Source organism: Dunckerocampus dactyliophorus, chromosome 14 (assembly GCF_027744805.1).
Source record: "Dunckerocampus dactyliophorus isolate RoL2022-P2 chromosome 14, RoL_Ddac_1.1, whole genome shotgun sequence".
NCBI classification, from domain to species: domain Eukaryota; kingdom Metazoa; phylum Chordata; class Actinopteri; order Syngnathiformes; family Syngnathidae; genus Dunckerocampus; species Dunckerocampus dactyliophorus.
This window is the reverse complement of record NC_072832.1, coordinates 23,553,832-23,578,975: the sequence shown is the minus strand read 5'-3', so window position 1 is coordinate 23,578,975 and position 25,144 is coordinate 23,553,832. Positions and strand designations below refer to the sequence as shown.

Genomic DNA, 25,144 nt, shown 5'->3' with positions numbered 1-25,144 from the left:
GTCGCATGCGCCCGTGCAAGCCGCTGAAGCCACGGAGAGGCCATCTTACCACTCACATCTCGTACGTAGCAGACTACATTGGCACAGCGTACATACTGTAGTGTACAAAGCAGATGAAGAGGCTCGCAGAACATCTACTGTATATTTTACATTAAAAAGCTGGGAGATTCTCCCATTCCTTCAAGTAACGCAACCTTCGTCCCTTAAAAACGATTTGATACGTTATTCTCTATCTTTTGGCTATATTAAATGTACTTTTTCCCCTTCCAATTCTCATTGCCTTTGGGACAAAATTCTCCTCTGCCCCCTGGCTCAGCACTCCCCTATAGCAATGCATACTTTTACTCCTCTAGAAAGAGATTTTAATTTGAACTGCATATCCCATCCCTTTTTTCCAGTAAAATCCATGGTCATGATCCTTCACTTTTTTTTTTACTTTCATACAATTCACTATGCTCTCGTTTGTACAAAATATGAATCATAAAAGAGAGTGACTTTGGACAAGTTTTAAAATCATTTAACATTTTGCTGATTTTTTTGTTTGTGTTATGAAATAGAAATAACCTCTTTTCTGATATAGAAATATATTTGAACAAAAAACACAGGAATAATATGTAATATAATGTGTAATAATATATAAAATTGTCCCCATATGGGGGTTCATTTTAAATTCTGGTAAACAAACAAAAAAAAAACTTATTTTTTTATATTTGCAAGCAACCGCAAATTATTTAGTAGTCTAGTCGTGGTTGTTTGTTTACATACCCCCCACTGCCCCCTATGTAAAGCCGTTATGACTCAGGTATGGTATGATATCGACAGAATTTTAAAAAATGATCATACCCGAGTCCTTATGACTAAACTCAAGCACACCTGTAGTGCGAGGTTAGTCTGAAGACTAACCTCGCATTTAGTGTGAGTGGGTAACAAACTAACAACAGACTTAACAACTCACAAGCTCTCACATAAGTCATTGTCCGAGAAGTGTTTCTTGTGAGTGGTAATATGGCGGCCGCGTGGCTTCACAAGTCACTTACCAATGGCCTATCCAGATTCTTTAAGTACAGATCAGTGTGTGTGATACTAGTGATTTCGTTTCTGATCTGATACTGAGTAAAATTCAAGCTGGTATCGACGATACCGATCTGATACCGGTACTTTGCACAAATTCACCCAATGTGTCTGGTAAATTTTTAAAAGTAGTGTGTTTCACATCATAGCATGAATAATACAATACAATTAATTACTTTGAAACTTAAATAACATTAATTCAAATAAATCAATAATTTAATAATTCATTTAAGTTATTTTAAGCCTTGGCATATATTGGGGTAGTAGGTGATTTACAATATAGCCAAGCTAATACACAACAGAAAAAACAGGACAAAATCATATAAATATGTGAAAATGGTATTATAAACAGGGGCCGCGCGGTGGCCTAGTGGTTAGCATGTTAGCCACACAGTCAGGACTCCATTGGGCACCTCTGTGTGGAGTACTCCGGTTTCCTCCCGCATTCCAAAAACATGCATGTTAGGTTAATTGGAGACTCTAAATTGTCCATAGGTATGAATGTGAGTGTGATTGGTTGTTTGTCTATATGTGCCCTGCCATTGGCTGGTGACCAGTCCAGGGTGTACCCCGCCTGTCGCCCAAAGTCAGCTGGGATAGGCTCCAGCATACCGCCGCAACCCTAATGAGGATAAGCAGCAAAGAAGATGGATGGATGGGTATTATAAACAATAAAAAAAATAAGTAAAATACTAAAACCATTTGATTAAATTGTTGATAAAAACTACTAAAAGAAGGAAATCTTTATTCACAATTCACACATGGCTCCGTTCACGGTCGGTCATCCTTTCAACAAATGTTTCCAGACAAACATTACCTCAAATGACTGAAGTATCAAAAGTATCAATATTTTGATTTGAGTATCGATTTTAGAGCATAAAGAGCTTATATCGGAAGTATCGATACTTCTGTATCAATCCACACATCACAATTTTGCGGACTGTAAAGATGAGTTTAATTTATTCAATGTGTACGTTTTTTATAAGACAAACTGTTTAATCAAAATACACTTAACACAACATGTAAACATGCTAACTGAAATTATTAACAGAACGTCAGGTGTCTTTCACAGCCAGATTCGGGCATAATTTACACAGCAGCTCAAGCTTAAAAAACATTTAAAAAAAAACATTTGATTAAAAAACAACACACGCTTGTGACTGTTTGAAATGGGCAACAAACATGTCATGATAGTGCAAATGATACAAACGCATTTGTGACATGAGCAGTAAAAATCGTTGCATATTGCTCTGAGGGACAATTACAGTAAGATGTTTGGTGATTCTACAGCCCAGTGGTTGGTACACGTCTCCTAGGAGAAGGGCTTCACAATCTTCATGGAGATATAGTTCTGTGGATAGAAATGAAACACAAACATTGATGTTTTGGCGTGTTCAGGCAGCATGTGATGTAATAAAACGAGCAAACTTACAGGCAGCGAGTAGAAGAGGATTCCGAAAAACAGTATCACAAGCAGGAGTAGTATCCCTGCAATGAAAAGCCACTTGAATCGCCGCCATACAATGAACTTCATGGTCTTGCAAGGGTTTGTGAACCAGAAGAACGAGGTGTCAGGGCGACTGGTGGAGAGAGAAAAGGCAGCAATGTTCATGCAATCCACCCTCATAATGTAAAGATAAGGTATTCTCTCTTTTAATAGTCACTTGGGTGAGTCCAGTTTGGGATTCATGTTGGGCTCCTCTCGGCCTTTCCCGGCAGGTCTCTCATCCATCTCTTTCTCGTCCACGATTTCCAACGTCATCTCCACTTTCCCCTGGGAAAGAGTTTTAAAAAGACATAAACAGGATGGAGGGGATCACAAATGTATTGTGCGTGGGCCCAAACGTACGCCGAGAACGTGCTTCCCGTCCTGCTCGATGGTGCACGGCCACCAGCCTCGTACGGACTTCTGGGAGAAAAGCGAGTTGAGGAGGGATTTCTTGGTGGGGTCCGAGTTTGTCATTCCGGGCAACATTTTCAAGCCGCACTTTTCGGGGGTTTTAGCGGGAGGGATGAGATTTAGGAGGTCCAGCTCAACTGAGCCTGTGATGGAGATATTGACGGGAAACATGTTTGTTTCTCTGACATAAAGTGCACACATTAGGGTTAGGTTCAGGGGTTTGGGTTAGGTGGCAGGCTTAGAGTTAGGTGTTAAGGGTTATGGTTAGGTCATAGGGTTAGAGTTAGGTTAGGTCATAGGTTTAGGGGGTAGGTTTAAGGGTTAGGGGTTATGATTAGGTCGTAAGGTTAGGAGTTAGGGGTTATTTAGGGTTTAGCGGTTATGGTTAGGTGTTAGTGGTTATGGTCAGGTCGTAGTGTTCGGGTTAGGGTTAGGTGTTAGAGGTTATGGTTAGGTGGTAGGGTTAGGGTCAGTTAGAAATTCTCTTTTTACAGTGGAACCTCCAAAGTTAAACGTCTGCAGAGTGGTACAAATTGGGAGTTTGACCAGAATCTTGAAAAAAAAAAAGGTACGAATCATGAGAGGTCAGAAAATGTCATGAGAGTTCAACATACAGTCAAACCTGTCTTAGCGGCCACCTGTATAGAACGGCCACCTGCCTATAGCGGCCACTGAAAAATCCCCCGCAGAAAATGTACGTATTATAGACCCTGTGTATAGCAGTCACCTGTCTAACGCGGCCAGCGGCCACCCATTTTGTATCCCTTGGTCAATATCTGACCGCATATAGCGGCCAAAATGCAGACTCAAGCAGAGGCTTCAGGCACGAAAAAGTTTAGTTTTTTAAGCAATGAAGCCGTCGTGTGTAGACTTTAATTACGGAGTCCTAGCTCCACATAAAAAAGCCGTCTTCTTACCTTGCAATGCCGCCCTGAAAAGATTCAATGACGGCCAAAACAGTAATCTTCCCACTTTGCAATGCCGTGAATAGATTCTAAAATAGCCAAAACACCTGAATAAAACATCTAAAATATCACTTAATTGCCGACTAATTAGAGATTAGAAGCCCATTCAATAAGAAGGGAGTGATGGTATTGTTAGTTTACGACGATCTTCGCACTTCCTCCGCACTCAATTGTTCACGCACACACCCATTCATGACTGCTTCACACGTATCCTGTACATATATCCTCGGGCTCGTACCTGTATATATATATATATATATATATATATATATATACACATACACACACATATATACATTAATACATATATACATACTGTGTGTATATACAGTATAAGGTAAAAACTTGTTTTACCTAAGTAGTCATCCAAGGAGAATTTGTCATTGTCCCATATCTGGATGATCAACTTGGGAGGAATCCTGAACTCTGTTTTGTCCAGATTCCAGAAGTGTTCCTAGGAAGAGACAACCCTATTTAGAGACTTGATACACAATGACTGAGTTTTATTCACCATCTCACTCACTTTCCTGGAGACCACACACAGCTGCTCCGCGGGCAGGTAGTCGAAAGCAAAAATGAACCTCCAGTTGAAATTTCCATCGCCATCCAGGGATCTGTAATGAACATCGGTCTTCTGCTTGTCCTCCTCCATCCCTGGCATCCATCTAGGACACGTGGCACACATAGTGTAAGTTAAATGCTCACATAAAGGACACACTGTAACACGAGAAGTATGGTACCCTTTCACGTAGATATCGCTCATGCTTTCCCCAGTGATGCTTGTTTCGTCCAGAGTGACGTCTGTCGTGTTCCAAACGATAGCACGCAGGTAGTATCTATTTCAAAGATATCATGATATCATCTTTGCAATGCAGTCATTTCACTTTTAGTCCAAATAAGTCACATACTTCTTGGCTTTCCGTGGAGTGATATCACATGGAGGCCCCGGTAGTCCGAGATTCTTGGGGAAAATGTCCACCCACATTTGAATCCGTCCCTGTATGTATGTACATAAAACATGATTATCATGTATTTATTGTACAAAGTAGCTCTAAAGGGGTGCACTGCTTGAACCTGAGACAAGTTGGGCTGGTGGGAGCTGCACAGGGTTCTGGTCTCCACATGCTCTGGTACTAGACCCTGGTTTCGGAGGACATGCAGTGCCAGTCTCTCTCTAGCTGGACCAGTGTGAGAGTGGGGGGCGGCGTTTGCCTCTAGAAGACCACATGGACATGCTCCGTGAAAGAAAAGCACATGGCTGTTTCACAAAGCAAGTGTGCCAATCAGAAATACCAAAATCCTGCAGGTTGTATTGTTTTCCTGCAAAAGACAACGAGCTTCCATCGCCCTCAAGGCTTGGAGAAGGAACACCCCGAATCTTGGCCACATTCTGGAGGATCTGAGAAGGCTTCAGTTGGTCTCTCCACTGATTAACCCCTGACCTGCAAGCAAATACGACAGAGCTTTGTATTGCAGTGCAACAACTTTGGCTTTGAAGATAACAAAAGATTGGCATCCACTGTAATAGACACCGTGCCTCACGTAATTGAATAAATATGCGCCACCCCTCAGATAGACGCATTTTTTCCCCTCAGGAGGAAAAATAATGTTCAGTCTTACTAATTAAGTTTACTTTATCTGATGCCACCATGTGTCGCAGTCTTTACCACAACACGCATTGCCTACAGAGCAGACATGGCATCTGTAAAGCGGCGGTGGAGTTTAAAGAGAAAGCTGATCTTGATATAATATACTGTAATATATAATAATACAAAATAAATAATACAATACGATATAATACAACTGCCATTGACTGGTGACCAGTCCAGGGTGCACCCCGCCTATCGCCCGGAGGTCACATAGGATGGGCTCCAGCGTACCCCCGTGACCCTAATGAGGATTAAGCGGCATAGAAAATGAATGAACGAATGACATATTGTTTTAATATGGCGGTAAAATGATTTGAAATATAATATTCAACCTTATAATAATGCATTTGTGCAATTAAAAGCCTCCCTCTGCTAACGCATTGAGCCCGGTACTCTCTGCAACTGCTTATGGAAGCCACGTAGCTACTACATGAGGAAAGTACATTAAGTAGAAGTACACTGTAGTATTTGTAGCAAGTACCTGGGCACTTGGACACAAGTGTGCAACTCACGTGCAGTACGTCTGTGGCAGGCCGCAGCAGGACCTGAAGCGGGAGAGCAGCCGATTCTCCAAGTCAATGACGGTCTCGCCCACTTTTTCGTCCCGGCTCAGTAAGTCGTAGTCATACACGGCGATCTTTAGGTCCTTGTCTTGTGGCAAGTAGCAGGACAGCTCAAACATCCTAAACAAAGTTAGAAAAGTCTGCTAGTGGGTGGTCACACCTGGCTGCTGAAGTTGTTGGAGCAAAATCTCAATCACCTCCCAAACTCTGGATTGAGAGTGTTTGGCTTGTAGTTGTCCCTGTCATCCACTGTTTTCCTCCCAAGTGTGATCCTCACGTACGGATCACACTGCAGTCACACGGCAAAAGAAAGACAAGCATGTTGAAAGCTTCACGCTAATCCACTGCATTTGTATCTTCATCATCAACATACCATGCCGTTTGTGTCCTTGGGCTGCAGGTCAGTGCAGCGCACCACATAGATTCTGACCAGACATTCCTGAGGTCCGCTTTCAGGTAGCTCTCGGAACTGACGAGGGGGGGCTGGCACCCCAGGGTCATCAGGCAGCGGGTAGATCTTGAACGAGCCCTGTACTCACCGAAAAGGAAAATATTTCAGATTACAGTGGATAAAAAAAGTATAATAATAATAAAATCAAATCAAATGCCCCACAAATTTGCAAATTTTGGTAATTTTTTTTTCTTCTCCAAAAAAAGCTTATTTTTTCCACACGAGCCATGTGTCAAAATTTTGGGGGAGGGGCGTCTCAATTACTCACATTTTTTCACCATTCACTGGTGGTCCTGGAACGTGCGGCCTTTTATAAGTAAAAATTATGCTACATTCCAGCCTGCGAGCTCTTAATTTGGTGTGTTTTCCCCTTCACTTCCTGTGCTCTCTCTGCCCTTAGACCACTGGGAGTTGGGTGCTGGGCGGAGCCACCAGATGCAGCTGGTTCCTATCTGCAATCAGTCTGACACTATTTGACAGCGTCCCTGTTCCTAGTGTGTTGCTGGAGTATTTTCTTGCTACCATGCTTATGTTTCACATTTCCAAACTCCATTTGTCAAGCGCTACCAGGATGTTAGTGATGCCGCGCCCTTAGTTTGTATCCTGCTCGTGGTTTCACCGCAGTAATGCTTTATTTTCCTTGTTTTTGCCCTTTTATACGAGCTTTGTTTCGTCTGATGTTTCTTGTTCTCTTTACTGTCATTAAAGTATTTTTGTGAACTCTTAGCAATGCTTACAGCCCCTGTTTTCGGGGTTCGCTGGCACTCACCGTAACAAAATATCCACATTTAAACACATTTTACAGATTTTATATGTTATTACATTTTACATACGAACAAAAAGCATAAAAACAGCAAAATGAAGTGAAATACAATATTCTAAGCTGGCCAAAAGCTGTCAGTAATGCTAATGGAATGTTGGGTGAGACACACAAGCACCAGACTTGTTTACAGGACCAACAGGCTTTTATTTAGGGTTTGTATGATCTCATAACAGGGACAACATGGGCTACTTCGTGGCTGTAATTCACTCAATTCTGAACCCCCTACATTACTTTCTGTCTGCCCACCACTTAACTCCTGTAGGGAACACAGTGGAACACATTTACAGCAACACACACGAGCACGGGTCTTATTGAGGTCTTATTTTCTCTTATTTTTACTACATTGGGTAATAGGAGTGTGAAAGTGACTTTAGCGGTGTTCTTTCATGTCTAGAGGGCTCTAATAATGTTTAAAAACTTATTTAGAATAGAAGGTTGTAAATGCTTTAACTACAAAAATATTCTATTTATAAATCCGAAATCCTACTTGACGTAAATTGACTTATCACAGTCGGGGGTGGAACCAATTAAAATGAGGGATTACTCTGTATGATTGTGTATGATGTGCCGATCGATACTGAAAAACTGTATCGAGACTTTCAATACTCTACCCTACTCAGCTCTTTATGCTCTAAAACTGATACTCAAATCAAATTATCAATACTTTTGATAGTTGAGTCATTTGAGGTAATGTTTGTCTGTGAAAAGATGATCAATTGTAAACAGAGCCACGTGTGAATTGTGAATACAGGTTTCATTCTTATAGTAGATCTTAACAATTAATCATTTATTTTAATGTTTTTATTATTTTACTTCTTTCTTCTTGTATTGTTTAAAATAGCATTTTCACACATATCATGTCCTCTGTTGTTGTATATTAGCTTGGCTATATTGTAAATCACCCGCTACCTCAATATACCTCAGGGTTGAACATAAATAAATAACTTAATTATTAAACTATTATCCATTCATCCATCTTCTATGCCGCTTATCCTAATTAGGGTCGAGGGCATGCTGGAGCCTATCCCAGCCGACTTTGAGCGAGAGGCGGGGTACACCGTGGACTGGTCACCAGCCAATGGCAGGGCACATATAGACAACCATCATTCACACCCACATTCATACCTATGGACAATTTACTTAGCATGCATGTTTTTGGAATGTGGGAGGAAACCGGAGTACCCGGAGAAAACCCACGCACGCACGGGGAGAACATGCAAACTCCACACAGAAATGCCCCAAGGGAGAATCGAACCTCCAAACTGTGACTGTGTGGCCAACATGCTAACCACTCGACCACCATGCGGCCCCAGCCTGAATTTTACTCAGTAAAATCACTGCTATCGCACATCACTCGTTGATACGTCCCTTCCTGAAGCAAGCACTTTTGTCCACTAGAGGGCAGGCAAGCGCTGGTTAAACAGCAGCAATTCCTGCTACCGGGCTTCCTCACCTTGAACTCTCCCACAACGGAGGGATCGTCTTCATCTTCGTCTGTCTTTCCTCGCAGGAGTTTGAAAGTGCTGCAGAAATCAGTGAGTCCTTGGAACTGTTCCACGTGTTCTAGTTCACGGTCATACACCTGGAAGCCACATTGCAAGGTTAGACAAGTACAACGCCTCATTGGAGATGCAACAATACAGTATTTGGACACTGACAGATTTGTTGCCATGGTTTTTGTCTTTACACCACCACCACATCGTCACCCTATTCAAAGAATGGCCCAAGTCATATTTTCAAGTTGTTGACTCAAAAACGACTCAAAGTTCTCAGAGAAGGGTAGCTTGTACTGGACCTAGCCATGGGGGCTAAATCGAAGAGCCCACAAGTCCTGTACAGTTGGGTCTCCTGCTTTTGTGCCTGGTTTGATACTTGATGCATTGAGTTTCAAGATTCCATCATGTTTGACCAATCAATCCATCAAAAATGGTGACTTAGGCAAAAAATAAAAAGGCCTAAGTCACACTTTTTGACATGGGCCATTGTCCTGTTGGGCATAAAGAGTATGATCCTTTCAACTAAAGATTTAGGTCCTAGATTCCCAAAATGGGGTACGCGTACCCCCAGGGGTATACCAATTGTTATGGGGGTAAAAAGTGGAAAACAATTAGCGCTTAATACTGCACTTACGAGTGCACGGCGCAAGGAGAAAGGTGCAGAAAGAAGACAGCATGAAGCTGTTCAATGCTCTTTCATGAAGTACGTTTGATGATTGTTTAATGCGTTACGAGTGTTTAATCTTGAAGATTTCATTGATGTTACTGTTCCAATCCTCACATAGCGCAGCGGTGAAAACCTGACACGGTGAGTGGCGATTCCCCCGAAAATTAGGCTTTATCGATACTGGTATGTATTTTTACACATCGGATAAAGTTTTATCATGATTGTTAAACTTCCCCTTCAATTTGGTATTAAATGAATATGCAGAGTGCATGATCAAAATCGGACCGATATGAGGTAAATATGACGTCATACCAATAAATCCGATAAGATTAAAAATAGCTCCGATAATCGATCATTTTAAAAAAATGCTTTAATGAGGTTAAATTACACATACTGTGGAGGTGAGCAAATGAAGCACTCCCTTTTTCTCCTGCCTGTGACGTTAATGGCCTGTCCTAACTTCCCCTGAGCTCACTTGTAAACAAATATTCACTTTCCAAAGAAGACATATCGCATGCTAATAAAAAACCAAAACATCGAGCACACAAAAAACCTCATCAGCCACCTGAAACGCCACATCGCTACCACATGCAGGCATGTTGTGCCGCCGAGATTGAAAAGTGCAAAAGGTTTGCCAGAGACCTCGGTGGCGTCACACCGGCCTTGACTGTACCACGTCAGGTGGCTGCTCCCTCTATACTCCGGTTCCCCTGACCTCTCTAGCGGCACACCTGTCACGCCCTGCAGTGACACCTGTTGGCTGCTTCAGGTGAGCTGCCTATTAGTTTCTCTTTGGTTGCGTTTGGTGTTTCTTATCTACGCTATACCTTTTCAGGCACACCTGTGGTGGCAGGAGGGCGTCATTTGATTGCTCCACATGGACGCACGCTACCTGCTTCTCGGCTTCAGCCAAGACTTTTGCCCGCCAGTTCCTGGCTTTAAAGATAGAGGACTTAACCTTTTGCTGCTCGGCGCCTTGTTGCCAGGCCAGGTAGCTTCTCCCAGTTTGTAGCCAGTTAGTTTCTACCTTCTTCAGTATAGTTTGCTAGTTTTTTGGTGGTGCCTTTTGTTGTATTTATTATTTTTTGCACCACAGCTCTCCGTTGATGCCCTTTTACCTTCTTGGCCGCTGTATGCTGTGGGAACCACCAATAAAAGACTCTTTTGACAAGCGAGAGATGCGGCTGCGTGGGTAGCAGCTAGGGATGCTCGGTATCGGCCAATATGCTGATCAACGGCCATCACGAAAGTCGATCGCCTCCAGCTTGTACTGTTGCAGCCTCCAGCCTGTAGCGATCGTCCCCCGCCCACTTTCCTTCACACTGCGCAGTCGTGCCAAACCCAAAACAAACATGTCTGCCGTGTGGGACTTACCTGCCATTTGTGAGTGTGATATAAATTTTGCCCCCTGCAAAACATGCCACCAAAAATATCTCGCTTTCTTTAATAAGGAATTTGAAGGACAAACACTTAATGGAGTATGGTGAGTTCGAGGCTCACGATGTGATCATCAGTCACACAGCAGCTAATGTAGCCAAAACGCTGAGCCCTCGCCCGTATGTGCATGACAGTCAGAAGTCTGAAGCAAATGATACGAAAAATAATTGAATTAATGTTTTTAATAATTACCTATTTTGGGGGGCCCCTGGCAGTCAGGCGACCTTGGAATTGTCCTAACTCTTCCTCCTTATACGGCACCCCTGGCCAATAGCACTCGTCCGAAATAAGTCGAAACATTTTCAGTTCATCTCTGTGTTGCATACAGGTATCGGCCAGTTTAACTCATGGATGATCGATATTGGAATCGGCATCATAAAACCTTGATCAGAGCATCCCTAGTAGCAGCGTCCTTGAGCGTTACGAATCAGCCATAAATCCTTAAGATGGATGGATTGTAGAGACATGCACCAGGTATGGCAAGACTAGCAACTGGTTGATAGTCCGTCTCTTAAACAACGCGAGGGACGGGGCTGCCAGTGAAAGGATTGTCACTTGCTGTGTAGCTTAGCATGACGGAAGACGAGAATGGATGTAAATAGCATTAGCAGCGCACTAGCTAGTTCAAGACATCAGAAAACATACATACATTATAGCCATCTGATTGATCTTATTTCTTATGTATATTATGTGTAAAACTAAGACAGGAACAACATCAGATTAAAAGCGCTAAATTAATACAGAGCCACCATCCACCAGTCCGAGCCTGGACTTTGTTCTTCGGAGAGGTTGTTCACCAAACAAACACTCATCAAAGGTCATCAAATCATCATTCCCACATAGTATCAGCATTTGATACCAAATATGAGGTGAAAGAAAAAGGGGAAATATACACTATAGTAGTCTATCTGTGTAGCGTGGGAGAAAGTTAGATGGTGCGTTCAAGGACCGTCAAACAAAGTGAGCAAGTTGCCGCTCGAAACAAACAACTTAAACATGCAAAAACTTTCTAACTGCATATTATTTTTAAAATAAAATAATGGGCCATATTTTTCCAAAATTGATATCCATTTACATCAAATTTGATGTATTTCTTTACAAATGATTTTATTATTTAATTTTTTTAAGTGTTCTTTTTTTTTTAAATCATTGCGGCCCGATTACAGCATGCTTGGGGATATGATGTGCTCTTTTACACATTTGAAAATACTGTAAGAATTCCACTTTTATACAGTTGACTTCTTTATTTTATAATGTAAGATTAATGCCTACATCAACAAATGTAACCGTTAAATTGTATTGATTCGAATCGAATCGTATTTTTTAAACACTGTAACACATGAAATTGCATAATTTGTAAACTGTATCGAATTGTTCTATTTTTAGAATATATCGTTTTTTTAAATCCTATGTATATTAGCCTGTGTATTTAGATGCACATGGAATCGTCTACTACAAAGAGATTTACTGTACATCGCTAGAACACACGTCTTTTTCTTTTCCGTGTGTTCTCAAGATAAAAGAACAGCTAAAAAGAGACAGCTGAGAATGCATGTAATGGGATGCACCAATTCCGCCTACACAGCCTTCTGAAAAAACCTCCAAAAAGCGGCACCCACGCTCAGTTTACATAATGTGACCTGCATATGAACCAAGCTACAGCGACATTGTTATTATGTTATTAACATTGCTACTTTACTGGCGTAGTGACACATCGCCACACCACACCAGCAAGCTACTAGCCGGCTAGCGACTAGCTTCACCACACACATGCCTGCTCGGATGAGAGGCGAAACGTCTTCTACGACAACCTGAACAGTCCAGTTGTGATCTATTGCATGCCCTGAGCGTACCTTCCCGCTGACGTCTTGGAGCATGTTATTCACTTGTTCCCCGCTACAACTCTTTGTGTTGTGGTCTGGACCAGTCCTCTATACGCAGGTGCCCGCCTATTAAGTGGTACTAAAAGACTGGAACATATAACCCTGGTCCTCCTCACACTGGCTACCTGTTAATTAGAGGATCCGGTTTAAAATTATTCTTTTGCTTTTTAAATCACTGGATGGTCTGGCTCCTTCGTATTTATTGAACTATTTGTCTGTTTGTGTTCCTGCTAGAACAATGAGGCCCAGCTCATAGTTGCTTTTAACCGCTCCAAGATCTAAGCTTGAATCTCGGGGCGATTTTTATGTTGCACATCGTCTGCACTGATTTATTAGCGTTTTTATTTTTGTGCATTGTCTTACTGTGGTTTTTAATTGTACTGTTTTTATCATTGGGAATGTTTATTTCGTAGTGTTTGTGTTTTATTGGGTGTTGTACAGCACGTGACCTGTTGGAAACGTGCTATATAAATGGCCTTACGTTCTCACCTGTAACATGTCATATCCCTTTTTCAGGTAAGGCCCACACTTCTCCTGCAGTCCAATCGAGGCGTAGAACTTACTCCACCAGTCCACCGCTTCCTCCTCCTGCACAACGGATGTGCGCATGTGAAATCTATCTATCTATCTATCTATCTATCTATCTATCTATCTATCTATCTATCTATCTATCTATCTATCTATCTATCTATCTATCTATCTATCTATCTATCTATCCATCCATCCATCCATCCATCCATCCATCCATCCATCCACACTCAACACAAATATCATAACAAGAGGCTGATTACAATAATGCTGGCCACAGTAAAAGGCCAACCAAAATATGCAGTTTTACCACAAAGCACCGTGAAGTAGGATTCCTTATTTATTTAATATTTTCGTAGTTAGAGCATGGAAAATGTGTTTATGACCTTGTAAATACGCTTTGCAACATTATTAGAGCACTCTCGACATGAAATAAAACCCCTATGGTCATCTTTACACTCCTATTAACCAATATAGTAGGCATAAGAAGAAATAATAAGTAATTTAAGACATACTGTAAATAAGACTCATGCTCGTGAGTGTTGCTGTAACTGTGTTTCGGTGCTAGGGGAGCTGAGTGGGTGGGGGGACAGGAAGTAACGTTGGGCGTTCAATGTTGCGTTTTAGTTTGAGTAAAACAGTAGCCTGCGTTAGGGATTATTGTGCTGGTCGTGAGATCATTCAGACGTGCAATAAAAGCCTGTTGTTGTTCCGGTTATAAAGTCTGCGTCTTCTGAATCCCTTCTATTTGTATTTTACTTCATTTAGCCATTTTTAGGTTTGAAAATGCTTCATTTAGACAAAAAATACAGCGCTACCTCGGTCACGCCCCGGTTAGTGCATTTTTTGGTTAACATCCAAAATTTTTGCTAAAATTTTGCATTGATTTGCATTTACCCGCTTGGTTAGAGTGCAATATGGCGCGCGGTTTGTTCATGCTCCCATCTAGGATCACACGCCCAATCGGCAATGCACTGTGGGCCGCAGGCGCCATTTTTAGGGCAACTGCATTTGTTTATATCAGAGTTGCTGCTGCCAGAGAAAGATGCACAATGTAACAAACACATGGACCGCAAAAAAAGAGAGAAGCAATGGACCGTACCGAACGGTGCAAGACCTCAAAATCTTAGAGCTTGAAGAGAAGACCGTCATCATTTCAGAAGCATGTAAACAACGCACGGCCGCACTGTCACATTGTCAAAATGTGTTTTGTGTTAAAAGCTTTGGGTGTCTGGAACAAATTGATTGGATTTACATTATTTTCAAAGGGAAAACCTGCCTTGGTTAGAGTCCATTTTGGTTTGAGTTGGACCTTCTAGAACGGATTAATGACGCTAACCAAGGCACCACTGTACATACAATTTGCTTAAATATGCGTATTGTTGACTAATAATAGGCCATAATCAGCCACAAAAAGCACGATTTATTAATTTATATATTTTTGAAGCACCAGGAGCACTCCCAATGCTAACGTGTGGGCCTATATTATGTCTTATTTACAGTATGTCTTAGTTTTATTTCCTCTTATTATGTCTACAACATTGAGTAATAGGAGTGTAATTGTGACACTATGGGTGTGATTCATGTCTAGGGGGCTCTAATAATGTTAAACCAGACGTGTTTACAAAGTCCTAAGCAGGTTTTCCATGCTATGTTTTCTAACTACAAAAATAGTCCATTTATAAATAGAAATTCACTTATCACGGTTGGGTCTACAACCAATTAATCGCCATAAACTAAGGATTACTGTGTATTATTAAAGAAAAGAAAAGCGGCACTCACCTTCTCAGTTTGAGCCTGCAGTTTTGGAAGTCAAACAGAGTAGTTAGTTACCAGAAAGGAAGATTTGGGCGTACATGAGTGTGTAAGTGGATTATTATTCACCTCAGTTTTGATGGATGGTCTTTCCTCGATGTCTATGATAACATCTCCCTGAGCAGCTGCTATCATTGCCACTAAAAGCGAATGGGAGGAGGAATGAGTCCATAAATGCTTGGCGGATGCATGTTTGTGTGCGTGTGTGTGTATACCTCTTGCAGACATGCAGACTTCATTGTTAACTCGATATGGGTCACATCGGAACACCTCCAAGCAGTCGATGGTGCACTGACCCACCACCGGCTTCCTCCCAAAGGGTCTGTGGTCGATGACCTTTAGGACGATGGGAGGAGTGTACATCTCTTCTTTGGGTAGAAGCTGGAAAAAGAAGTTCTTTAAATATTTCATGTATTACATACTAAAACACTCCTGATCAAAACCTTAAGACCAGTTGAGGGAAAGGCTTCTTGAGACGTCATCTGTACTTCTGTGAAGAAGGTGTCGGACGTTTCGCTCCTCATCCGAAGAGCTTCGTCAGCGAACTAATAAGTGCTGGTAGCCTAGGCCTTAAATACAGTAAGCATCTATTAGCATCTAATACAGTAAGCATCTATTGTTCTGGCTCGGCCTTGGCTTCACCTCATTTGCAAATTACTGTATTTAAGGCCTAGGCTACCAGCACTTATTAGTTCGCTGACGAAGCTCTTCGGATGAGGAGCGAAACGTCCGACACCTTCTTCACAGAAGTACAGATGACGTCCCAAGAAGCCTTTCCCTCGATGGACAACTCCTGTATGACTGAGAGCCTACACAGACTGAAGACCAGTTGAAAAATTGCAAAAATGTATATTTTAGATGGTTGGATCTTAAGGAGATTTAGTAGACTAAAGCTTCAAAATGCAAAAAGAAGAAATGGGAGGGTGAAAAAAAAAGGTAATAAGCAATTTATTGTACACAGGCATTCAAGTGAAATAGGCTGTTCATCAAATGTTTAAGAGCACAGCCTTTAAAAGCCACAGTCTTGGCAAAAGTGTGGATTGAATGTGATTTAGTGTCAGGTATTCACACTGTCATCATCTCTTGATGGCAAAGGCAAAAAAGCTTCCTCTCTTTGAACGCGGTGGGATTGTTGAGCTGCATAAGCAAGGCCTCTCACAACGCACCATTGCTGCTGAGGTTGGACGCAGTAAGACAGTCATTTGAGGGTTATGGAACACAAAAGTCAAGTGGTAGACACAAAAAATTGTCACCGGCCCTGACCCGGAGGATCCCACTGGCTGTCAGTCAAGACACGAGACCATCCTCGGCCCAAATGAAGGTTGTTACTGGTGCCGAGTGCAGGCCAATAACCATCAGACACCATCTGCCAGAGAAGGCTTTTAGGAAGAAAAAAGATCTTCAAAAGGCTTTGTCTACTTCAGCGCCACAAAATTGGCCGTTTGTAATTTGCAGTTGCAGCTGGCTATGTGGAGATGCTGAAGGGGGCATCCCTCATGACTGAAGGCCCTCGTCTGTGTGGTAATGACTGGCTTTTTCAACAACGCTGCATTTCACAAAGGACTTCTTCCAGAGTAATTAGCTCACTCTTTTGGACCATCCTGCATGTTCCCCTGATCTAAATCCAATGGAGAACATTTGGGGATGGATGTCAAAGGAAGTTTACACAAATGGACATCAGTTTGAGACAGTTGATGCCCTCCATGAAGCCATCTTCACCACCTGGAGCAACATTCCCGCTAGCCTCCTGGAAACACTGGCATCAAGCATGCCCAAACCCATTTTTCAGCTGATTAACAAGAATGGCACAGCTGCTCATTACTCACTCCTTTTTTCAACGTGTTATTTCTATCTTAAACTGTTGATCAGGTGAAGAACAGACTATTTCAATTTAATGCTTGTTTGCAAAAAAACTGCTACTCAAAAGGTACGCATGGTGGTCTAGTGGTTAGCATGTTGGCCGCACAGTCACAGTCAGGAGATAGGGAAGACCTGGGTTCAAATCTCCATTGGACATTTCTGTGTGTTTGCATGTTCTCCCCGTGCGTGCGTGGGTTTCCTCCCACATTCCAAAAACATGCATGTTAGGTTAATTGGCCAAAGGTATGAACGTGAGTGTGAATGGTTGTTTGTCTGTACGTCTGTATGGCTGGCGACCAGTCCAGGGTGTACCCCGTCTGTCGCCCAAAGACGACAAAATGGATGGATGGATGCTTACTCAAAATATGCTTTGTCTCACTCCCATTGCTGAACCTCCTTAAGATCCAACTACTGTATGCAAGTGCACATTCTTGTAATTTTTCAACTGGTTTTGAAATAGTGTGTGTTGCAGCACAATATTTGGGTGCGTACCACTTTTAGCAGCAGTACAGATCCAGGAAAGTTGGGATTCTTCTTGAAGTTCTTGATGACGGCCGTTTGAACAATCTCACCCCCGCATTCCACTATCAAGTTGGGCGAAGCAACCGTGGCCAGCTGGTAGCTCTTCATGTTCCTCAAGCCCCAAGTCAAGACCTGTGAGGAAGAGCAAAGCACATTCATCATTATCATTAACAATCATTGTAAAATGATAAAATGAGGTATCATACCTCTATGGCGGTCAGCTGCACAACAGGCCTGATTCCTTGAGGAACCATGTAAAGCTTTTCCCCTCGCCGAGGCGGAGCCAGAGGAAGATCACCCTCATTTGCCTGCAAGGCAAAGCATTACATTCACATATTGTTTATTTATTTATTTATATTTTTTGGATTATTGTATTTTATTTTATTTATTTATTTACCAGAAAATGCTTTCTATTATTTTTTTGTGTGTGTTTTTTATTTTTATGAAAAACATTGAAGCTATTGAAAAAAAAGGCCTTTATGTACGTGTAATAGGAGTGTAAAGGTGACTATATGTTATTTCATATCTAGACGGCTCTAATAATGTAAAAAAAAAAACATATTTAGATGCTCTAACTACAAAATTATTCAATTTATAAATAAAAAATTTTACTTTGCAGCCATTCACTTATACTTATACTTTACTTACAGTCAGGTCTGGAACGATTAACCACGTTAAACGAGAGATTACTGTACGACTATATGTGTACTCCTGATTAACACCAGTTGAAAAATTGCAAGAATGTACATTTTTCACTATTGGGGGCTCTACGTAGAGCTTCAAAATGCAAAAAGAAGAAATGGGAGTGAGACAAAGAAAATTTGAGTAAGCAATTTATTGTAAACAAGCATTAAAGTGATTCAGGATGTTCATCAGCTGATCAAAAGTTTAAGACCATATCTCAAAAAAACCTGAAACCCCCTAAAATTGAAAAAAAAAAAAAATGCGTGATTAGTAAAGAGCAGCTGTGTCATTCTTATTAATCAGATGAAAAATGGGTTTGGGCATGCTTGATGCCAGTGTTTCCAGGAGGCTAGTGGGAATGTTGCTCCAAGTGGTGAAGATGGCATCCACTGTCTCTAACTGATGTCCATTTTTGTAAACGTCCTTTGCCATCCATCCCCAAATGTTCTCCATTGTATTTAGATCAGGGGAACACGCAGGATGGTCAATAAGAGTGAGCTTATTCCTCTGGAAGAAGTCCTTTGTGTAGTGCAGTGTTGTCCTCTTGAAAAAGTCAGTCATTACCACACAGATGAGGGCCTTCAGTCATGAACAACAGCATCTCTACATAGCCAGCTGCCGTTTGACGCCCCTGCACAACCTGAAGCTCCATTGTTCCATTAAAGGATCATGATGGCAGCCCCGCCACTGTGAAAACATCTCAGGTGGGATCTCCTTGTCATGCCAGTAATGTTTGAAGCCATCAGGACTGTCAAGGCTACATTTTTTCTCATCAGAGAATAAAACTTTCTTCCACCTGTCAATGTCCCATGTTTGGTGCTCTCATGCAAATTCCAAACGGCCAATTTTGTGGCGCTGAAGTAGACGAAGCTTTTTGAAGATCTTTTTTCTTCTTAAAAGCCTTCTCCGCAGATGGTGTCTGATGGTTACTGGACTGCACTTGGCACCAGTAACAACCTTCATTTGGGCCGAGGATGGTGCCGTGTCTTGACTGACAGCCAATGGGATCCTCCAGTGACATATTTTTGGGTCTACCTCTTGACTTTTGTGTTCCATAATGCTCAGGATGTTTGAAGAAGTTTCAAATGACTGTCTTACTGCGTCCAACCTCAGCAGCAATGGCGCACTGCGAGAGGCCTTGCTTATGCAGCTCAACAATCCCACCGCGTTCAAAGAGAGAAAGCTTTTTTGCCTTTGCCATCAATAGATCATGACAGTGTGAATAACTGACACTAAATCACATTCAATCCACACTTTTGGCAAGATTTTGGCTTTTAAAGGCTGTGCTCTTAAACGTTTGATCAGCTGATGAAGAGCCTATTTTACTTTAATGCTTGTTTGCAGTAAATTGCTTACTTGTTGCTTACTTGTTTTTGTCTCACTCCCATTTCATCTTATTGCATTTTGTAATGTAAATGTAAATCCTTGCAATTTTTCAACTGGTCTTAACGCTTTCATCAGGAGTGTACTATATTCCATCAAATCTAATCTTTTTGGAATGCTAACATTTTTGGTGGTTATTCTATTCAGGTTTACCTTGTCCTTCAGCAGCAGCTCAGCCGCCAGAAGTACTTCTCCAGCACTGCGTTCCTTTTTGCTAACCGGGTACCACTGCAGCTTGGGGCTGACGGTCCCACTGAGGGTGACTTTGACAACCGGAGGGCACTTGCAGCGACCCATGGGCTCATCTTTACCCTAGGAAAAATAAATGTTGAGATACGTCTTATCATAGTCCATCATCTACATTCCTGTCTGTCTTCTTAAAAAAACAAAAACCCAACCACTTTATCGCTGTCATAAAGCTCCAACACCACATCCGGAGGGTTGTGTGCGATGGTCTGTGGGTCTCCAAAGATTTCCACATCCTCAAAGATGAGACTCTGATCCCACTTGGGGTTCAAGGACGTATTGACGACTTCCGTGGTCTTACTCAGGTGAAGGAATGACACGTGGGCGTAAGGATCTGCACAAGATGGAGTCAATCAGGAAGTGCATGAATTACCCTCCAGTGTTTTCTTCTTTTTTACCTGAGAAGCTATCCTTGTCCATGGCGCAGAGATTCCTTGCCTGGTACACGTACACTCTCAGCTGATAAAGGTATGAGCCTGAATGGAGCGCGTTCAACATGACATGAGTGATAAGGCATCATGCTTGCATTTCTGAGCTATTCTGAAGATGAACATCACAGCCAGGAAGCGGTGTGTGAAGTAGCACAAAGGCTTTAATCAGCATCAGTGCCCGGCGGGCATGTGCTTTATCTGACACAGGACTACTCACGGCTAAAGTGGCAGGAAACTGTGGGCGTGTTGGCTCCAAATAGTTTAGCAGCATCCGTTTTACTGGCCTTCTCGTCGACATCAACCCCCTGTCAACAAAACACACAGGCACGTATGCTTTAAAGGAAAATGCAATTCTTCTGGAATTTTTCCCATCATCCACAATCTTTACGTGAGACACACAAGTCTTTCTCTTTACTCTGCATTCTAAAGATATAAAAACAACTAAAGAGAGGCAGCTAAAAATGGGACGCACCTACTCTGCCTATAAAGCCTTCTGAAAAAAAACACCAAAAAGCGCCAACACCACCACATTTACATAATGTGAGCTGCATATTAACTAAACGACAGAGACATTGTTATTATTATTGTTATTAACATTGTTACGCCGAAGAACTACATTACTGGCGTAGTGACACCTCACCACACCGCACCGGCTAGCTACGAGCCGGCTAGCAACTAGCTTCACCACACACTCGCTCACAATGCCTCAGGTCACTACCAAAAGGTAACGCTACATATTGGAGCTGCCGCTACTTCTGCTGTGTTTTTGTTTGGAAACGTTAATGCTAGGTGTAGTGTTCATTGTTGTTATGTGAAATGAATGCAACCAGGAAGGACATTCGGGGAATGCTTAAAATGACCAAAATATAGCAAAATACTGGAAGTATTCCATGTTATCATGAGTGTGCCGGCTACCACATGCTCACCACAGCATGGATAGAAAACCATAAAACCTTGTTGGAGGTTTTTGGAGGTGTTTTAATGGCGGGCTTTCTAAGCGGAATAGGTGTGTCCCATTAATTAGCTGTCTCTTTTTAGCTGTTTGTATACTTTTAGGACGCACAGAAAAGAGAAAGATGTGTGTTCATGTCCTACATAAGGATTGTGAATGATGGGCAAAATAAAAAAAAGGGCAGTTTTCCTTTAAGGAACTTTTCACAGGTACTATGTACAGTACGTATTGCGTCAAAGCGGGAAAACATGTAAGACTGCAAAACTAACTTCAACTTTGTGAATCATTTGTACGCAACACTAAAAACCACATGCAAGTGAATCACTAACACAGATATGACTCAGATGGGGGAGGCAGGTGAGGCACAGCCAGTGATGATGACAAATAAAAAGGTCAGTGATGATAACATAAAATAAATATGAATAGTTGTCAATTGAACTGCATTATCAATGTATTTCTGTATGATTCCAATCGTTTTTAATATTTTCTTAAGTAAAATCCTCTAAAAGAGCATCTCTTATTGGCTAGTGCACAAGCCCTGCCTGCCGTCTGAGTGCACGGAGCTGGATCACAGCCGTGCCACTTTCTATTTGTCAACATGTCACCAATAATATAATGTTGCACAAACATTTAGTATACACTAGGGGTGTCACGAGACCCCCAACTCTCGAGTTGAGACGACGCACGGGATTGGCTCCATTTATCCATCAATGTTAAGAAAAGTACAAGAACAAATAGGACTGGACAAACAAACTTTTTTACTTAACCGAGTCACAAACCAATGCAAGTGCGTTTTGAAATGTGTATTGTCCAATAAATTGACACTCCAAGACAGAGATTTGAACCCACATGTTCCAGTGCTCCTGACTGTGTGCTAACCTAAACATGCTAACCACTAGGCCACCCTACGGCCTGTGATAATACATAATAATAACAATACAACCCACCGAAAGTGCTTCATTTAGGCCAAAAATATGTCAATTTCCTTAAACATGCATATTTTTTGACAATTTTTTTTACTTCTTCTGCTGGCTCTCAACGAAGGCGGTCGCATCGTTTCCCTCTCCCTTGTTTTATTTTGCTTCTCATGTCTTGTTTTGTTCTGTCTCATACTTTTAAGAGCCTCTCTCCGCATTGCTCTCCAAATCTAAATCATGGAATTGTCTTTGAGTTCTTATGTTATAAAGTGTGTCCCACACTGTCCTCCCCCATAGGAGCATAGTTTAGAATTGTTTTTCTCTTCCCCTGTCCTCTTGTTGTTCCCTTTCCTCTCCCCCTTCTATCACCCAGTCATCCTGTCCTGTCTACCCCCCTGTCATATTGTACGGTATGTTGTATATGTACAGACAGGGGATTGAACAATTTCGCTCGTATACGTCTGTATAAGTGACGAGTAAAGGCCATTCTGAAATGATATAATAATAGGCCGTATTCAACCACAAAACAGTAATGATTTACTCATTAATATATTTTTGCAAAACCGTGATAGAGTGAAGCCGCAAAATTTATTGCAACGAGGGACAACAACGGTGTATTCAAGGGCCGCCGAACAAAGGGTGACATCTCAGCGCTTGAAGAAAAAACATTATCAGTGAAGCATGAACACATAAAAGAGGAAAGATTGTGGGCTGTTACCTGTATTATCACGTATTTATAATTTATTACTGACTTGGGGTGAATGAGATGTGTTTTCTGCAGATTGCCTATTTTGCGGAACATAATAATAATCATAATAATAATAATAATTTTTGGACAAAAAATCGGTGCGTTCATGAACACCTTAACACGCCAACTGCAGTGCTCAATGCCAACACAGTAAACCTGCACTCATGTCTCCGTTGCGCTACACAACAACCCACAACATATCCTCATTATCCACCAGCAGCGAGCAAGCTGTATTCATGAACACCTCTAGTGCTCAGTGCTCAGTTCCTACATGGGAAACCTGCACTTGTTCCTCCGTCGCTCTCCACAACAACCCACAACACTTCTTCATTATCCACCAACGGCGAGCAAGCTGTATTCATGAACACCTCTACAGTAGTGCTCAGTGCTCAGTTCCTAGATGGGAAACCTGCACTCGTTCCTCTGTCGCTCTCCACAACAACACACAACACTTCCTCATTATCCACCAACGGCGAGCAAGGTGCCTTCATGAACACCTTAACACGACAACACAGAAAAATTGCCTATTTTGGGGAAAATAATAATAATTTTTGGAGGAATTTGCGAGATCCACGGTATATGTAACAACTGATTTTTTTTCAACTTTAGTTATGATTCAGCGTGCATGAATGGAAAAGGAAACCACATCTCTCTTTGACCACATGCTCATTTATTGGCAAGTATACTGCACAACACAGCAGCAACAGAACCAATGCTGGAATAGCGGTAAGGAGAAGCCGTAATAAAAACTATATCAGGAGGTTGCCTACAGCCGCAGATGTCGATGACCTGATGTGTTTCAAGTGTGCAGGTGTACCTAATGAACTGTCACGTCAGCGACTACATCAGGCATGTACTCACCAACGCCCCTTCCAATCGGAAGATGGCAGAGGCCCCAATGCGGTCCGATGGCACCATCTTCCTCCTCCATCGTCGACGGCGGAATGTGTCAGAGGAGCGTTCCTTCCTGTGAAACTTCCAGCCAATCAGGGAAGAATATTCCCAGCCCTCTCCTGTCTCACGCCTCTGTCGAAGAGAAGGAGTCGTTCGGAATGAAGATTGTGATTATCACATTTTCACATCAACTAGAGACGTGTGATATCTTTTTTTTCAAACCGATAACTGTTTGTTTCTCAAGAAAGATTTTTCTGTACCGATAACCGATAATTTTTCTACTTTTTTTATTTAGATTTAACTGTTGTTTGTGCACACCTGGAGGTAAGAAGGATGGGAACACATTTGGATTAGACCAACTGTACCTGTTGATTTGTCCTAATCAAATATGACATTACTACCACATCACTACTATCAGGAGAACCACAGTATACAGTGGAGGGAGCCACTTGCTGTGGCCCAGCAAGGTGCACTATATTCAGGTACACGCTCCGAGCAGCCAGTGTGATGCCATGGAGTTCTCTGGCAAACCTTTTGAACTTTTCAAATGTCGCTGCACTGGCGTTTCAGGTGGCTGATGAGGTTTTTGTGTGCTCGATGTTTTTTTTCCCCCTCATCACTGAGCATTTGGTACAACTAGCACGCGAAATGTCTTCCTCGGAAAGTGAATGTTTGTTTCCAAGTGAGTAGGCATGGGCCGGTTACCAGTTTCAAGGTACACCACAGTATGAAAAAGTCACGGTTTCAAAACCACTAATATTGTCCGCCATACAATTCACGCGGTATTAGAGAAAGTGGAGGTCCAGCATGGCCAGTATGTGGAAATAGTTTATCTTGTCCTGTGTTATTCCTCGCACTTGGAACTGGACTTTGATGTGCTGAAACCACAGGCATGTGTTGCCAAAGTCGGCAACTTAACCGTCGCGGCATAGCTAACACTGACGTTGGCTGCCCGGGCAGCATCAAGCGGCACCGGTGTGACAAGATGTGGTGCCCTCGTAGGGTTTTGCATCCCGTAGCGTGTTAATCTCGGCTACGTTCACACTGCAGGGTGTGATTTTTTTGTTGTTTTGTTTTGTTTTGATGTGGTTGTTCATATTACCAAAGAAATGCAACTTGTCATTTTGAACACAAAGCATCCCGGAAGTGACGTTCATGTGCAAAAGCACGAGGTCACACACATTTTGGTGTGTTTACGAAAGTAAAGATTATGGCTGTGTGTGCGCTCCTTGGCGCGTCCGGGGCAATTTCAAGGATTT

At 42.1% G+C, this 25,144-nt stretch overlaps 1 protein-coding gene across 4 annotated transcripts in view; it reads right to left on the bottom strand.

Annotated features, from left to right (window-relative positions):
* Positions 1-2,171: 2,171 nt before the first annotated feature.
* myofl (myoferlin like) overlaps positions 2,172-25,144 on the bottom strand; it is a 56,765-nt gene continuing 33,792 nt past the window's right edge. For 3 of the 4 annotated variants that reach the window (XM_054798299.1, XM_054798302.1, XM_054798301.1), the window contains 25 exons: positions 23,853-24,017; positions 20,592-20,679; positions 20,342-20,419; positions 20,096-20,277; positions 19,851-20,009; positions 17,837-17,938; positions 17,601-17,762; positions 15,464-15,629; positions 15,318-15,388; positions 15,216-15,230; positions 13,395-13,493; positions 8,876-9,004; positions 6,522-6,677; positions 6,346-6,437; positions 6,098-6,268; positions 5,230-5,378; positions 5,011-5,150; positions 4,845-4,933; positions 4,677-4,772; positions 4,460-4,601; positions 4,291-4,390; positions 2,921-3,114; positions 2,736-2,845; positions 2,504-2,651; positions 2,172-2,422 (listed from right to left, as the gene is read on the bottom strand). In XM_054798299.1, the coding sequence (XP_054654274.1) occupies positions 2,384-2,422; positions 2,504-2,651; positions 2,736-2,845; positions 2,921-3,114; positions 4,291-4,390; positions 4,460-4,601; positions 4,677-4,772; positions 4,845-4,933; positions 5,011-5,150; positions 5,230-5,378; positions 6,098-6,268; positions 6,346-6,437; positions 6,522-6,677; positions 8,876-9,004; positions 13,395-13,493; positions 15,216-15,230; positions 15,318-15,388; positions 15,464-15,629; positions 17,601-17,762; positions 17,837-17,938; positions 19,851-20,009; positions 20,096-20,277; positions 20,342-20,419; positions 20,592-20,679; positions 23,853-24,017 (3,042 nt within the window). In that variant the 3' untranslated portion in view covers positions 2,172-2,383. Of the gene's footprint in view, positions 2,423-2,503; positions 2,652-2,735; positions 2,846-2,920; positions 3,115-4,290; positions 4,391-4,459; positions 4,602-4,676; positions 4,773-4,844; positions 4,934-5,010; positions 5,151-5,229; positions 5,379-6,097; positions 6,269-6,345; positions 6,438-6,521; positions 6,678-8,875; positions 9,005-13,394; positions 13,494-15,215; positions 15,231-15,317; positions 15,389-15,463; positions 15,630-17,600; positions 17,763-17,836; positions 17,939-19,850; positions 20,010-20,095; positions 20,278-20,341; positions 20,420-20,591; positions 20,680-23,852; positions 24,018-25,144 lie in introns of those variants that run through there. The other variant, XR_008573601.1, reaches the window with a different exon arrangement.